The sequence below is a fragment of the Musca autumnalis genome, unplaced genomic scaffold, assembly GCF_047663935.1.
Source record: "Musca autumnalis isolate F117 unplaced genomic scaffold, ASM4766393v1 scaffold_1, whole genome shotgun sequence".
In the NCBI taxonomy this organism is placed as follows: Eukaryota; Metazoa; Arthropoda; class Insecta; order Diptera; family Muscidae; genus Musca; species Musca autumnalis.
Genome location: NW_027411644.1, coordinates 35,394,661 through 35,409,246, shown reverse-complemented (window position 1 = coordinate 35,409,246; position 14,586 = coordinate 35,394,661). Strand labels below are relative to the sequence as shown.

Here is a 14,586-nt window from a genome sequence, read left to right as displayed (position 1 = left end):
GATAGAAAACCTCCTAAAGCGGTCTTCTGTAGATAGTAAGCGTCATAAAGGGGTCTTCAATTGATGGAAGACCTCCAAATGGAATCTCCTCTTGACGGAAGACCACTTAAAGCTATCTTATTTTAATTAAGACCTCCTAAAGGGGCCTTCTATTGATACAAAATATCCTAAAGGGACATTCGTTTGATAGAAGGCCTCATTAAAGGGTCTTATACTGGTGAAGACCTCATTAGGTGGTATCTTACGCGTGAAGACCTCCTAAAGGGGTTCTCTTTTGATAAAATGCCTCTTAATGGGGTCTCCTGTTGATAAAAGACTTTCTAAAAGGGTCTTCTGTTGATAAATAACCTCTTATATCTAAAGTGGTCTCCTATTGTTAAAAGGTCACCTAAAGGGTTCTTCTAATCAAAGAGATCTCCTTAAGGAGTCTTCGGGATACCTTCAAAGACGTCTTTTATTGATAAAAGACTTCATAATGGAGTCTCCTACTAAAGTAATATCTGCTTAAGTCGTCTTCTTTTGATAAAAGATCACCTAAAGGGTTATTCTGTTAATAAAAGGTATCCAAAAGGGAAATTCTATCTATATAAGACCTCCTAGATTAGGTTAGGTTTGGGGATGTGCAGCCACTAACTTGTGACTGCGTCACTCGGAGACCTTGCGGTCCATTGTGATCATCCAGTAGAAAAAAGAGGAAAATACTGTAATGAAAAGAGGAGTAGGGAAGGAGAGGAGAGAGGGAAGAAATAAAGTTATTAAAAAGTCAAGAACAAATAAATTACAATAAAGTTTAAGAGGGGAGGAATAGTTTTAGGGAAGGAAGAAAAAGTTTTATTTTGATGGTAGGCAGAATAATAGAAACATCATTTACGCGTTCAGGTTGCGCTGTCTCAGCCACTTCAGATTTTTGATGATGTTGTAGATCACAGCAGGTTCCACAGTTGAGTAGAAAGTTAGACACGGTGGAGGGTGAACACCTACTAACCTATGTCGACACAGGAGGTGCTAGTTCGTCTCCAACTCCTCCTCATCCTCACAGAGTCTGCAGTAGTCAGTAACATCCTCATCCCATTTGATGGTAAAGGCCCTGATATAGCAGTGTCCAGTGATGACTCCCGTCGTTACTCTAACTTCAGCTTTACTCAGGTTCAACAGAGAGTTCGTTCTTTTGACTGACAGAGACGGCCATATGGATCTAGCCACAATGCACCTAGGTTCATTATGCCACAATTCACTGGCTCATTCGTCAGAGAACGCTTCAATTTTTTGGAAGAAATGACAAATGGGTGGTTTGATGGAGTCAGCGATAGCTAGATCTGTAGACTGCGATCCTCGTCTAGCTAATTCATCTGCTCTTTCATTACCCAGATAGTCACGGTGTCCTAGTACCCAGCATAGTCGAAAGCCGTTAGTTAGCGTTCCCAAGGCTGATCTACACTTAAGGACGATATCGGATTTGATGTTGCAGGATTTGATGGCTTTAAGAGCCGCTTGACTATCCACAAAGATAGTCACCGGTTCAAACATTAATGCAACCAAACTTTTTATCAATTCCGCTGCCTTCCAAATCGCGAAGATTTCAGCCTGGAAGATACTACAGTTGCTGTCTAGCCTGTAGGTGTACTCAAGAGATAGCCTTTCACAGTAGACGCCAGCCCCGGTACCTTCCTCCATCTTGGAACCGTCTGTATAAAAAGCCAGACCGTCCAGAGGGGGGTTACTGCGGTTCCAGTCGTGTCTACTAGGTATAATGACGTCAATATCGTCAAATATCTGGACTGGTGATATATAGTCCCTCAATTTGCCGCGTTGGTTCACATTTATACCTGATTCGTTCAGGATACATCCATGCCCATAGGCACAACCGCGCAAGAGATCCTCTTCATGCAGCCGTAGGGCACTGAGAGTTGCCTGACACTTAATGCTGAGACTCAGTGGTTTTAAGTTCAGCATTGCGTTCAGCGCAGCCTGTGGTGTGCTCCTGGTGGCTCCAGTTATGAGAATCGCGGCAGCTCTTTGCAACTTGTCAAGCCTACTGGATGGCGCAGTGAGTGCCACCAAACAAGAGAACCATAGGATAAGATGGGTCTAACCACGGTGTTATACAACCAGTGTATAATCGATGGGTTTAGACCCCAACTTTTCCCGATAGAATTCTTACATGAATAAAGCGCAATCAATCCTCTCTTCGCCCGCTCCTCAGCATTCCTGTTCCATCGCAATTGACAGTCCAGGATTGTGCCAAGGTACTTTGCCTCGGGCGAGAGCTGAAGCTGTACTCCATCCAGTGTTGGTGGTACAAAAACGCCGAGCTTACGCTTTCTCGTGAACATTACCAGTTCTGTCTTGGTTGGGTTTACTCCAAGGCCATTGGCCTTAGCCCAGCGCGACAGCGTCGATAATGCTCCCTGCATAAGCTCCGAAATGGTTGACGGAAACTTACCGGAAATCAGTAGTACTTCGTCGTCCGCATAAGCAACGACTTTTATACCTTGATTGTCCAGATCAGTCAAAATATTGTTTATAACAAGTAGCCACAGTAACGGTGAGAGCACCCGCCTTGGGGGGTGCCTCCAGTAACTGTTTTCCTAATTTTTGTCTCCCCTATGCTGGAGTTTATAATTCTGCTTTCTAGCATATTATTTATCCAACAAGTTAGAGGTTCAGGTGTGTTAACTTTCTTAAGTGAGAGTTTTATGGACTCAATTTCTACGTTGTTAAAAGCTCCTTCTATGTCCAGAAAGGCAGCCAAAGTAAAGGTTGAGTTTTCAATATTTCTCTCAATGAAGCCAACCACCTCATGCAAGGCAGACTCCACGGATTTGCCTTTGATGTAGGCGTGTTGTGAGTTCCTTATAGAAGCGGTGTCTACGTGGCTCCTTATCTCCAGATCGTCCCTTAGATAGAAGATATTTTAGCTGGGCGCTCTTTCCTTCATGGACTTTCTTCAATAGTTGCTTCCTTAAAACTCATCACTCACCACTGTTCATCAAATAACATTTCATGACCCCACAACCAATTACACTATACTTTGTTGTTTTTTTTTGTATTTGTTCCTCATGGTTTTGATTACTTTAAGAAAATCAGCAAGCAACTCAGCCAACAACCATATGCCGCCGTCGGAGTCAAGAAAACAATTTGAACTTTGGATGTTGTTTTCGCCAGGGAAATTATTACCAGGAGCAAACATAACAGAAACCCCAACATAATAATGGCCAAGTGAATCCATCACTTGGAAGAATATGAGAAAGAAAACAAAAAAAAAACAACTTTTGGAAATTCCTCAGAAATTCTAAAAACACAAAATGGCAGACGGACAAACAGACACACAAAGAGCGCAGCAGTCTTCCAGTCATTAACATGGAATTTCATTGATTTTCACAAATGTCTGGCAAGCGGGTAATGATGCGACAGCAGGTACCACTCATTGGCTTGAGGGAGCTTTCATTAAAATCAACATACAAATGGTTTGGAAGTTTTCAGTTGTTTGTGTTGTTGCCATTTTCAATTTTATGTTTGTTATTTTTCCTTAAAAAAGAAAAAAACCCGAAAGAGACTGATTAGAATGGTTTAGAATTTAGTTGGAATTGGCCTTCAAAGTCAAGTCAAACATTTAGAGACTCTGTTGGAGTTAAAGTAATGGAAGTGCTGACAAACCACCACATGCCTGACTTATATGTCCATCTGTCAAGTTCTCTCATAGCCCATTTACAGCGGAGCTTACCACATAAATGACAATCATTCTTAGGAAACAACTCTATTAAGTCACCAGTTTCTGTTGTGGTTGTTGTTGTTTTTGTTGTTGCTATGATTGGTTGCGTTGACATTTACATATCACAAAACTAAATTCCAAGGAAGTATTTAAAAGTGGCACCCCAGTCCAAACCAAACTAAACACCCAAATCATAGTTATCGCCAAAAAGTGGAATATATGCAACAAAATTGAATGGTCAAAACAATGACACCAATGACTGGCGAAAAAATGTTTTGTTGTAGGAGTAGAGCAAAAGGAAACCTATCCTGTTTTTGTTTTATGTTTTTTTTTTCAACTTTTTTCAACTAGCCAGGCAGGCAAGTGAATGGCTACTGGGTTAAGTACCGGGCAGGCAGCCTGTCTAGCTGTGGCCAATTCTGGCGAATTGAGGGAAAAATGAAATTGTTTATTAGCAGACCTTGACGTTGTGACCAAACTAAGTGACTAAGTGAGCGAGTTAGGGAGATTGATCACAAATCGATAACTGGACGAAGCAAAAACTCAAACTCCATTCGTGACCATATAAATATGTAGATTGAATAACCAACCACCACCTACTGCCAAAAGCAAACTGTAACTTCCAAATTGCCTTTTAACATTAATGGTCGGCTTTTGTTAATTTACAATATGTGTGATTTATTGCTTTAATGTGGCCCTAACACCCAACCTGGCTATTACCTAATACCTTTAAAGTAAATTATTTCGTTTTGTTGTTTTTATTTTCCTTTAAGGCTTTATCCGGTTTCCTAATGATGTTAACCCAAAATGGCAAACTGTTATATATCTCGGATAATGCGGCGGAATATTTAGGCCATTCAATGGTAAGTAAGAATTAAAATTATCTATTTATTTAAATTCTATTGAATTGAATATATTAAGGGCAAAGTAGCCGCAACATAAAAATTTTTATTGAAGTTTGTGTCTTAAGTCTTTTGTTTTTACTCACTGTTACAGTGGAGAAATATTCTAATTTAATGTTTGTGTCTTAAGTCTCGTGATTTCAATGATGAAATGTCAATGATGACGATATCCAAAAGTCCCAAATCTCTGGGGCCCTTTATAGCCCTATCGCTTATAACGACATATCGGTTATAGCGACGAATTCCGTTGGTCCCTTGACCGACGTTATAAGCGATTTCGACGTACGTCAAAAACGTATCCAGATAAATTTTTACCAAAGTAAAATGACAGAAGATTAGGTGGCTTCAAACAAAGAGAGGACATTTTTAGAATGTTGGAAGATAACAGTTTATCCAGTAGTATAATTTAGAAAAGGACTTGACGTTAAACTAAAAGTGCTAACGATTCACCCCCACCACGGACTGCAATGATAAATAAGTTTAAGGAAAATAATATCAAAGGACATATTAAGTGGAAGGAAGGACTGAAGCTCAGCTATGTGAAGTGTATGGGAGTCAACTCGATCCATCGATTGTTCTATCCTTACTGGGTAGGATACAAGACCTCATACATGGGTGCTCTATATATAAACGACATCTTAAAGGGGAATTATATAGAAGCCATTTTAAAAAGGTCCTCTGTAGAAAGAAGACCCCTTTAAGAGGTATTTTATCTACAGAGGACTCCTGTATGAGGTATTCTATAAGCAGAATACCCATTTATGAGGGCTCTTCCATCCCTATAATACCCCTTAAGACGGTCTTCGCGTCATAGAATTCCCCTGTAGGAGGTAATTTATTTACAGAAGACCCATGTAGAGATCTTCTATCAATAGAAAATCCCCTTAGGAGGTCATCTACCAACAGGAGACTTTTTTAGCAGGTCTTCTAAGTATAGAAGAACACGTCTTCTATTTATATAAGACTCTTTAAGGAGTTCTTCAGTTAAAAAGACTCCTCTAGGGGGTCTTCAGTCTATAGCATATACCTTTAGACCTCTTTCTTCTATCAATTGCTGACGCCTTTAAAAGTTCTTCTATTGGAAGACACCTTCAGGAAGGCTTTTATCTATAGAAGACGCCTTTAGAAGGTCTTATATTTATAAAATACCCCACCAGGATGTTTTCCATCTATAAAAGATTTTTTTGGGAGGCCTTCTGTATCCAGAACACCCCTTAAGAAGGATTTCTATCTACAGCAGCAGACCCGCTTTAGTAGGTCTTCAATCAATAGGAGGTCACTCTAGGAGATTTTCTATCAATAGAAGACCCCTTATGATGTCTTTCACTTTCACTTTCGGAGGACTTATATCTATATAAAACAAGTAAAAAAGTATCAGTTAGCTTTGCTGACAGAGATATACCCTCAGCCTGTGTATATTGAAAATATTTTTCCCAAAAAACATATGTATTTAGGGGGTTTTAAAAATTTTGGATGTATGAACCGATAAAAACGTTGCTTAGGATTAAAGATCAAAAGTTTCGAGGAGGAGATACTTAAAGGAATGGATCGACATTGGCCATTATGGAAGTGGATCTCCAGACACTACATATGGTGCCATAGGGGGTGTTTGCTCAAGAAGATGGACTTGCCCCAGAAAAAGAAATTTTACCACCGTAATTGAGGCAGCGAATGCTAGTTGGTTCAACAAAAATCAACGTGATTCGATTGCAGGTCTTAAAGTGAACTTATCCTAAATTTTGTGTGGGAGGTACCGGATGGAGTGGACAAATATAGTCAATATTTGACCCTGATCTATATCTGGTAGATATATTAGGATGTGTAAAGTATGGACCAATTCGGCCACTCCCTTAAAGAGTTTCCGTACGAACAATTTTTCCGAACATTTTCGAACTTTTGTGGGGGAGGTACCTGAAGGAGTGGACCGATATGGCTTATCTTCGAACTTAAACTATGTTTGGACAAAATATTACTAAGGCCAAATTTTGGACCGAATCGGCAGATCTGTTCGAGAGTTATCTTGCGCTCCAACCATCTCACACGGTGTCACAGGGTTTTTTTTGCAACTTTGGGGCTATTTTCTCAGGAAGTGTGGACTTGCCCCTGATGAAACTTGTACCGTCGTATAGGAGGCAGTGAATACAAGTTGCTAAAACAAAAATCAAAGCGATTCGCGAACAGGTCCTAAACTGAACTTATCCCAAATTTCGTGTGGGAGGTACCCGAAGGAGTGGACCGATTTAGTCCATATTGGAAACTCATCTAAGTCTGGTAGACATTTCACAAGTTGAAAATTATGGACCGAATCGGTTACTTCCTTCAAGAGTTATCGTACGTACAAATTTTCCGAACATTTTCGAACTTTTGTGGGGGAGATACCGGATGAAGTGTACAAATATAGTCCATATTTGGACCTGATCTATATCTGGTAGATATATTAGGATGTGTAAAATATGGACCAATTCGGTCACTCCCTTCAAAAGTTACCGTACGAACAATTTTTCCGAACATTTTTGAAATTTTGTGTGGGAGGTACCGGAAGGAGTGAACCGATATAGCTTATCTTCGAACTTAAACTAAGTTTGGACAAAATATTACGAAAGCCAAAATTCGAACCGAATCGGTTCATCCGTTAGAGAGTTATCGTGCGCACCAGCCAGCCAGACGGACGGACATTGCTAAATCAACTCCAAATTGTCTGAAACACATTTCGTCCAAACATACTTGGGGCTTAAAACCATTATTTCGATGAGGCACATTTTGCCCGTATAAAAGTGTATAGGGTACATATCTATCTAAAGGCTACCCTAAAGGCTGAGGGTATAAAAAGCATGGAAGCTCAACCATACGAGGAAATGTATCATTTTATCCAAACCGGTAGGAGGAAAATTATAGAAAGATATTGCGGGGACCTCATTGAGGAAACAACACCAAGTTCGAGCTTGATTGGGAGATAAGATTCTACAATGATTGATTGTTGTTATTCCGATTAAGCTTTGTGGCCCGAGAACTTTGGCCTCGATATTTACAAGGTTTCGAATACATTATTATCAGGACAATCGGCCAGAGTGTTATTATGGCGACATCGGTTAAACGTACAATGTATGGTATAAAACGGTATTGATACCTCAGAACCCAGAAAAAATTTCTATACATCCTTCTTAAGAGGATACTCAAATAGATCGTTATCTTTGTTTCTTTGACGTCAATTGCCTCCTAATTGAAATTGTAAAAGGGATTTTCTATAAATAGACAACCTCCTAAAGGGGTCTCCTAAAGATGTACGTCCCCATAATGGGACCTTCTATGTGAAGAATACCTCCTAAATGGGTCTTCTAAAAATTGAAGGCCTCACAAGGGGTTTCCTATAGGAACATGACATCCTAAAGGAATCTCCTAGAGATTAAAGACCTTCTTCAGGGGTCTTCTATAGAATGGGGTTTTTATAGAAAACCCCATAACGAGTTATTCTATAGATAGAATTCTAACTAAAGTGGTCTTATATATAAAATACCGCCTGAAGGGGTCTTTAATACACAAAAGTCCTTACAAAGGTGTATTCTATAAATAAATGACCTCCCGAAGGAGTCTTCTTTGAATAAAAGATCTCCTGAAGTAATCTTCGTTGAATAGCAGACATCCTAAAGGAGTCTTCTTTGAAAAGAAGACCTCCTAAAGGGATTTCAGTGAACAGAAGAACTCCTAATGAGCCTTCTTTGAATATAAAACCTAGTAAATGGATCTTCTACAGATAGAAGACCTCCTAAAAGGTTATTCTATAGATAGAGGACATCCTTAAGGGATCTTTAATAGAAAAATACCTCATAAAGGCGTTCTCTATAAATATAAGACCTCTTAAAGGAGTTATATTTGAATAGAAAACCTCCTAAAGTAGTCTTCTTTGAATAGGAGTTCTGTGAATAGGAAACTTTCTTAAATAGTCTTCTTTGAATAGAATAGCTCCTAAAGAGAGACATATATAGAGGACCTCTTAGATGGATGGCATTGATGGAGGACATCCTTAAGGTGTCTTAAATAGACAAAATACCTCCTAAAGGCGTCTTCTATAGGTAGAAAATCTCCCAAAGGAGTCTTCTTTGAATATAAGACCTCCTAAAGGAGTCTCCTTTGAAAATTTAACCTCTTAAAAGGGTTTCTGTGAACAAAAGATTGCCTTGAAAATTCTTGTTTGAATAAAATACCTCCTTAAAGTGTCTTCTATACAAAGAAAACCTCAAAGTATTAATAAAAATCTCCCAAAAGGGCCTTAAATAGACAGAAGACTTCACAAAGACGTCTTCTATAGGTTGAAGTCCTCCTATAGATAAAAGAACTACTAAATTGGTGTCCTATAGATAAAATACCTTTTAAAGGGGTCTTCTACAAATAGAAGGTCTCCTAAATGGGTCTTATGTAGTTGGAATACCTTCCGAAGCTGTCTTCAATAGACTGAAGATCTCATAAAAGCGTTCGCTATAAATATAAGACCTTCTAAGGGAGTCTTCTTTGAATAGAAGACCTTCTTAATTAATCTTCTTCTAATAGAAGACTTCCCTGAAGAGTCTTCTTTAAATAGAAGACTTCCCTGAAGAGTCATCTTTAAATATAAGACCTCGTAAAGGAGTCTTCTTGGAATATAATAACTCCTAAAGGGACCTTCTTCTAAGATATGCCCTAAAGTAATCTTCTTTGAAGAAGTTCTGTGAATAGGAAACATCCTAGGAATGTCTTCTCTGAATAGAAGATCTCCTAAAGCTACCTTCTTTAAATAAATTTTCTTCGAATAAAAGACCTGTTTAAGGAGTCTTGTTTGAATAGCAGAAGAAAGGAGTATTCTATACATAGAAGATCTCCTAAAATTGTCACTTTTAGATAGAATACCTCCCATAGAAGCCTATAATAGACAGAAAACCTCATAAAGGCGTCTTCTATAGGTAGAACACCACCCAAGGAGGGTTTTATACCCTCAGCACTTATGCTAACAAGGGTATATACACTTTCATACGGGCAAAATGTGCCTCATCAAATTAATGGTTTTAGACCTCAAGTATGTTTGGACGAAATCCGTTTCAGACAATTTGGAGACGATTTAGTCATGTCCGTCCGTCTGTTTGTCTGGCTGGCTGGAGCGCACGATAACTCTCGAACGCATCTACCGGATTCGGTCCAACATTTGGCTTTCGAAATATTTTGTCCAAAATTAGTTTAACTTCGAAGATGGGTACCCCTTCCGGTACCTCCCCCACAAAAGTTCGTAAATGTTAGGATTTGGTCCATACTTTGCACATCGTGAAATTTCTAACAGACTTAGATGATGTTCCAATATGGACTCAATCTGTCCACTCCTTCCGGTACCTCCCCCACAAAATTTCGGAAGAGTTCAGTTTAGTACCAGCTCTCGAATCGGTTTGATTTTTGTTGTAACAACTTGTATTCACTGCCCCCCATACGACGGTACAAGTTTCATCAGGGGCAAACCCATACTTCTGACAAAATAGACTGAAAGTTTCAAACAACCCCTATGACACCGTGTGAAGTTGTTGGAGCGTAAGATAACTCTTGAAAGGATCTGCCGATTCAGTCCAACATTTGGCCTTCGTAATATTTTGTCCAACCTTAGTTTATGTTCGAAGATAAGCCATATCGGTCCACTCCTTGAGGTACCTCCCCCACAATAGTTCGAAAATGTTTGCAAAATTTGTGCGCACAATAACTCTTGAAGGGAGTAACCGATTTGGTCCATACTTTTCACATCGCTAAATTTCTACCAGATGAAGTTCTAGTATGGACTCAATTGGTACACTCCTTCGGTTACCTCCCACACAAAGTTCAGTTTAGGACCTGCTCTCGAATCGCTTTGATTTTTGTTGTAACAAATTGTGTTCAGTGCCCTCCATACAACGGTATAAGTTTCATCAGGGGCAAGCCCTTACTTCCTGATAAAATAGCCTGAAAGGTGTAAAAAAACCCTATGACACCGTGTCTAGTGGTTGGAGTGCATGATAACTCTCAAACGAATCAACAAATTTGCTCCAAAATGTGGCCTTCGTAATATTTTGTTCAAACATAGTTTAAGTTCGAAGATAAGCCATATCGGTCCACTCCTTCAGTTATCTCCCCCACAAAAATTCAAAAATGTTCGGACAATTTTGGCGCACGATAACTCTTGATGGGAGTGACCGATTTGGTCCATACTTTTCAGATCCTAATATATCTACCAGATATAGATACAGTTCGAATATGGACTATGTTTGTTCACTCCTTCGGGTACCTATCACACAAAATTACGGATAAATTCACTTTAAGACCTGCTTTCGAATCACTTTGATTTTCGTTGACACAACTTGCAATCACTACCTCCATTACGACGGTAACAGTTTTTTCAGGGGTCCAAGTCCATACTTCTTGAGAAGGCCGGGAGCACGGTAACTCTCGAACTGTTCAACCGATTTGGTCCAAAATTTGGCCTTCGTCATATTTTGTCCAAATTTAGTTTTAGTTCGAAGATGGACAACACCGGACCACAACTTTTCGGCATCTCCTGAAGGGGGCAACCAATTTGGTCCAAACTTTGGATCTAATATTTGGATAAATTTAGTTTAACTTCTAAAATGGCCCATATCGGTCCTTCCTTAGAGTACCTCCCCCACAGAAGTTCAAAAATGTTCGGAAAAATTGTGCGCTCGATAACTCTTGAAGGGAGTGACCGATTCGGTCCATACTTTGCACATCCTAATATATCTATCAGATATAGATCGAGTTCGAATATAGTTTCAGTTCAAAGATGGGTAATACCGGTCCACAATTTCCGGTACGTCCCCCAATTTTTAAAAAATCACACTAAAATGGTATGAACGATATCTCTTGAACGGGGCAACCAATTTGGTCCAAATTTAGGTTAACTTCTAAAATGGTTAATATCGGTCCTCTCCTTAGGGAACCTCCCCCACAACACTTAAACATTTGTGCAGTTTAGGGTATGTTCGAAGAGCCTTTGGAAATGAATACCGATGCTGTTCGTTGTGGTCGTGTTTACAGCAGTATTATGTTTTCTTTGGACAAGTCCATGCTTCCTGGCATACTAGTCCAAAAGTTACACGATGACCCACTGAAATGACTAGTGGGCGCGATATCTATCGAAAAGATATGACTCCCAAAATAAAATACACTTCTATCATGAACCAAGTCGGTCCCTTCCTATAAGTATCTCCTCCGCAACACTTGTGAACTTTAATCCTAATCCACATTTGTGTCGCCAAGTTCAAATGTCCAAAAAGAGCCACAAAATTCTGAAAAGCCCTAAATACGATCTGTCCATGAAATTTTAGATTCACATAGGCTGAGGGTACATCTTTGTTGTTGTTGTTGTAACAGTGTTTTTGTTATGTTTATATGTTCGTTCCTCTGTTCAATCTGGCTCTGGGTCTATCTCCAGTTCCAGAAAAGTGGCTGCTTCGATGGGATGTAGCCACAGATCCACTGGAGTAAGAGGGGTAAGTTTTTCGGGGCAGATAAAAAGGTGTTGTGTGTCGTGCGGGCCCATGCCGCATACTGGGCATATGTCTTGCACGGCGCGAATGATTTCCGCCCAATACGAATTTAGGCGACTGCAATATCCCGAGCGTAGTTGAGCCAAAACTACTCTGGTTTGTCGTGGCAGCTGACGCTCCTCAGCTACGATAGATGGAGTATGTACTCCGAGTACTTTATTCACACTATAATTGCTTAAGGCCTTGGCAACTGCGTCCGTGTGAATGCTATTCAAACCTGCTTGATATGCTTGTTGATCTAGGGGTTCTCTCCTGTATCGTTGGACCTCTCCCTCTAGAGCATGGATATCCTTCCTGATCTCCCTGAATGGGCCGGGCCTACCCACAGGATGGTGATTGGGATGGCTCACACGGTAACATCCAAGCAGGTACTGCAACGAAAGCATCTCATTGTGTTGCTTTACAGGAAGAATTTTTGCCTCCTCATGTAGATGGTCCACTGAAGATTTGAGGAGGCACCCTGTCGCTGTTCTCAGGGCGGCATTCTGGCAAGTTTGAATCTTTTTCCAGTTCGTATCACACAATCTCAGGGACCAGACTGGAGCCGCATAGCTTACCACAGACCGACCTATCGCGTTATACGTGGCCAACAAGGTTTCTTTATCTGCACCCCAAGTGCTGCCGGCAAGGGACTTGAGGACCTTGTTCCTACTTTTCAACTTGTCGCAGATAGCTGTGGCGTGTGCGCACGACGTGAATGTAGTGTCGAATGTGACTCCTAAAATTTTAGGGCAGTTTGTGGTCGGAATGCTGCTACCGTCGACCACGACATTCAACTCAAGTCCAAACTGCGCTGCCCATGTTGTGAACAGAGTGGCTGTTTATTTTGTGGCGGAAATCTGTATATTCCTCGAATGGAAAAAGGTGGTAAGATCGGTTAAATAGTTGTTCAGTCTCTCACAGATGTCATAAGGTTAGGTACCTGACGCCAGGATCGTGCAATCATCGGCATACGTTACGATCTCAATGCCGTCTGGAGGGGGTGGAATACAGGAGAGGTAGAGGTTAAACAGTAAACAGATATCACCCCACCTTGGGGAACTCCCTGTTTCACTCTACGGGGTTTGGACTTCTTATTTCTGAATTCCACGTACGACTGGCGTCCACACATATAGTTGACTATCCAACGTTTCAAGCTTGGCCGGAGGGTTGTCTGCTCAATGTCCTCAAACAGCGTGGAGTGCCTAACTGTATCAAAGGCTTTTGATAAGTCAAGCGCCAGCATCACTGTTCTATAGCACGGCCGTCTCTGGTTGAGTCCTTCACAGATATATGTGGTAATGGCGTGCAGCGCTGTTGTCGTGCTGTGCTGCTTACGGAATCCATGCTGATGATCGGCAACTTGATAGCTATTTCTGATACTGGGGAGGAGCAAGACCTCAAGTGTCTTTGCTACGGGCGATAAAAGCGAAATCGGTCTGTACGATTCACTTTTGCTGGCATCCTTGCCTGGCTTCCGTAGTGGGACCACCCTGCCCTGCCGGCAAAGCCGACTGATATTTTTTTATTTGTCTTTATCTAACATTGGTAAGAGATCAAAAATCTGTTCTTCTCAACAATCATCAAAATTTCTATAATATGTTTTACATATTTTCCAACGCCTCTATGGTCGGCCAATACATGTTCCTCCTTTAGAATATATCTCGAGGTCATATTGAACTGAATTGTACAATAACTGCCACTAAAGTGTCATATCTCTACTAATTGGCATTCACATTTCATTTATAGAAATGTCATGGCGATTGGCCATGACCACTCATTCTCCTGCACAACGATGATCTTCTTTAGAATAATTCAAACAAATTGGTGGCTGATGGTTTGGCTAAACTGGTAATGACCATTCAGAGAAGCTGTAAATTGTTAGACAGGCTGGCAATTGCAACGCCAAAGACAACGACAATGATGACGACGACACGCCTTAAGACACCATTTAATTAAACTGTACCATTATGTCATAGTTATGATACATTTGTTGTTCTTGTTGTAATGTTAGCCAGCAAGACTAGTGGCTTGTCGCTGCTGTTGGACTGAAATATGCCAATGGAATTAAACCTATGACCAGCTATGCAAAGACAGGCCATAAATTTTCCTGGTAACCGACAAGCTTAAGAAGAACAACAGCAACGAAACAGAACAGAACAACGGACAGCAAAGCAGTCACTTCAATTATTTTTGCAAATTAAAAATTGCATTTGAAGAACAAGAAACAACAACATCACAACTTTTTTATGCTGCAAATGGGCTTTATGACAAAACCAACCTCACTCAATTTGGTGTGTGTTAACTGGGGGGAACTGGGGGAGGATTCTTGTAACCGGCATATTTATTTGAATATCATCAAAGCTAAGGAAACAACACTTTTAGGCCATGAATGGTGGCTGTGGCCATAATTTTGATACTTTTTTTATTTTTATTTTTTTTT

General features: G+C 40.3%; 1 protein-coding gene across 2 annotated transcripts in view; it reads left to right on the top strand.

Moving 5' to 3' along the window:
* The window catches only part of dysf (neuronal PAS domain protein dysfusion), a 195,155-nt gene that overhangs the window by 146,131 nt on the left and 34,438 nt on the right, over positions 1-14,586 (top strand). For both annotated transcript variants that reach the window (XM_073972924.1, XM_073972933.1), the window contains exon 5: positions 4,486-4,575. In XM_073972924.1, coding sequence (XP_073829025.1) covers positions 4,486-4,575 — 90 coding nt within the window. The remainder of the gene's footprint in view (positions 1-4,485; positions 4,576-14,586) is intronic.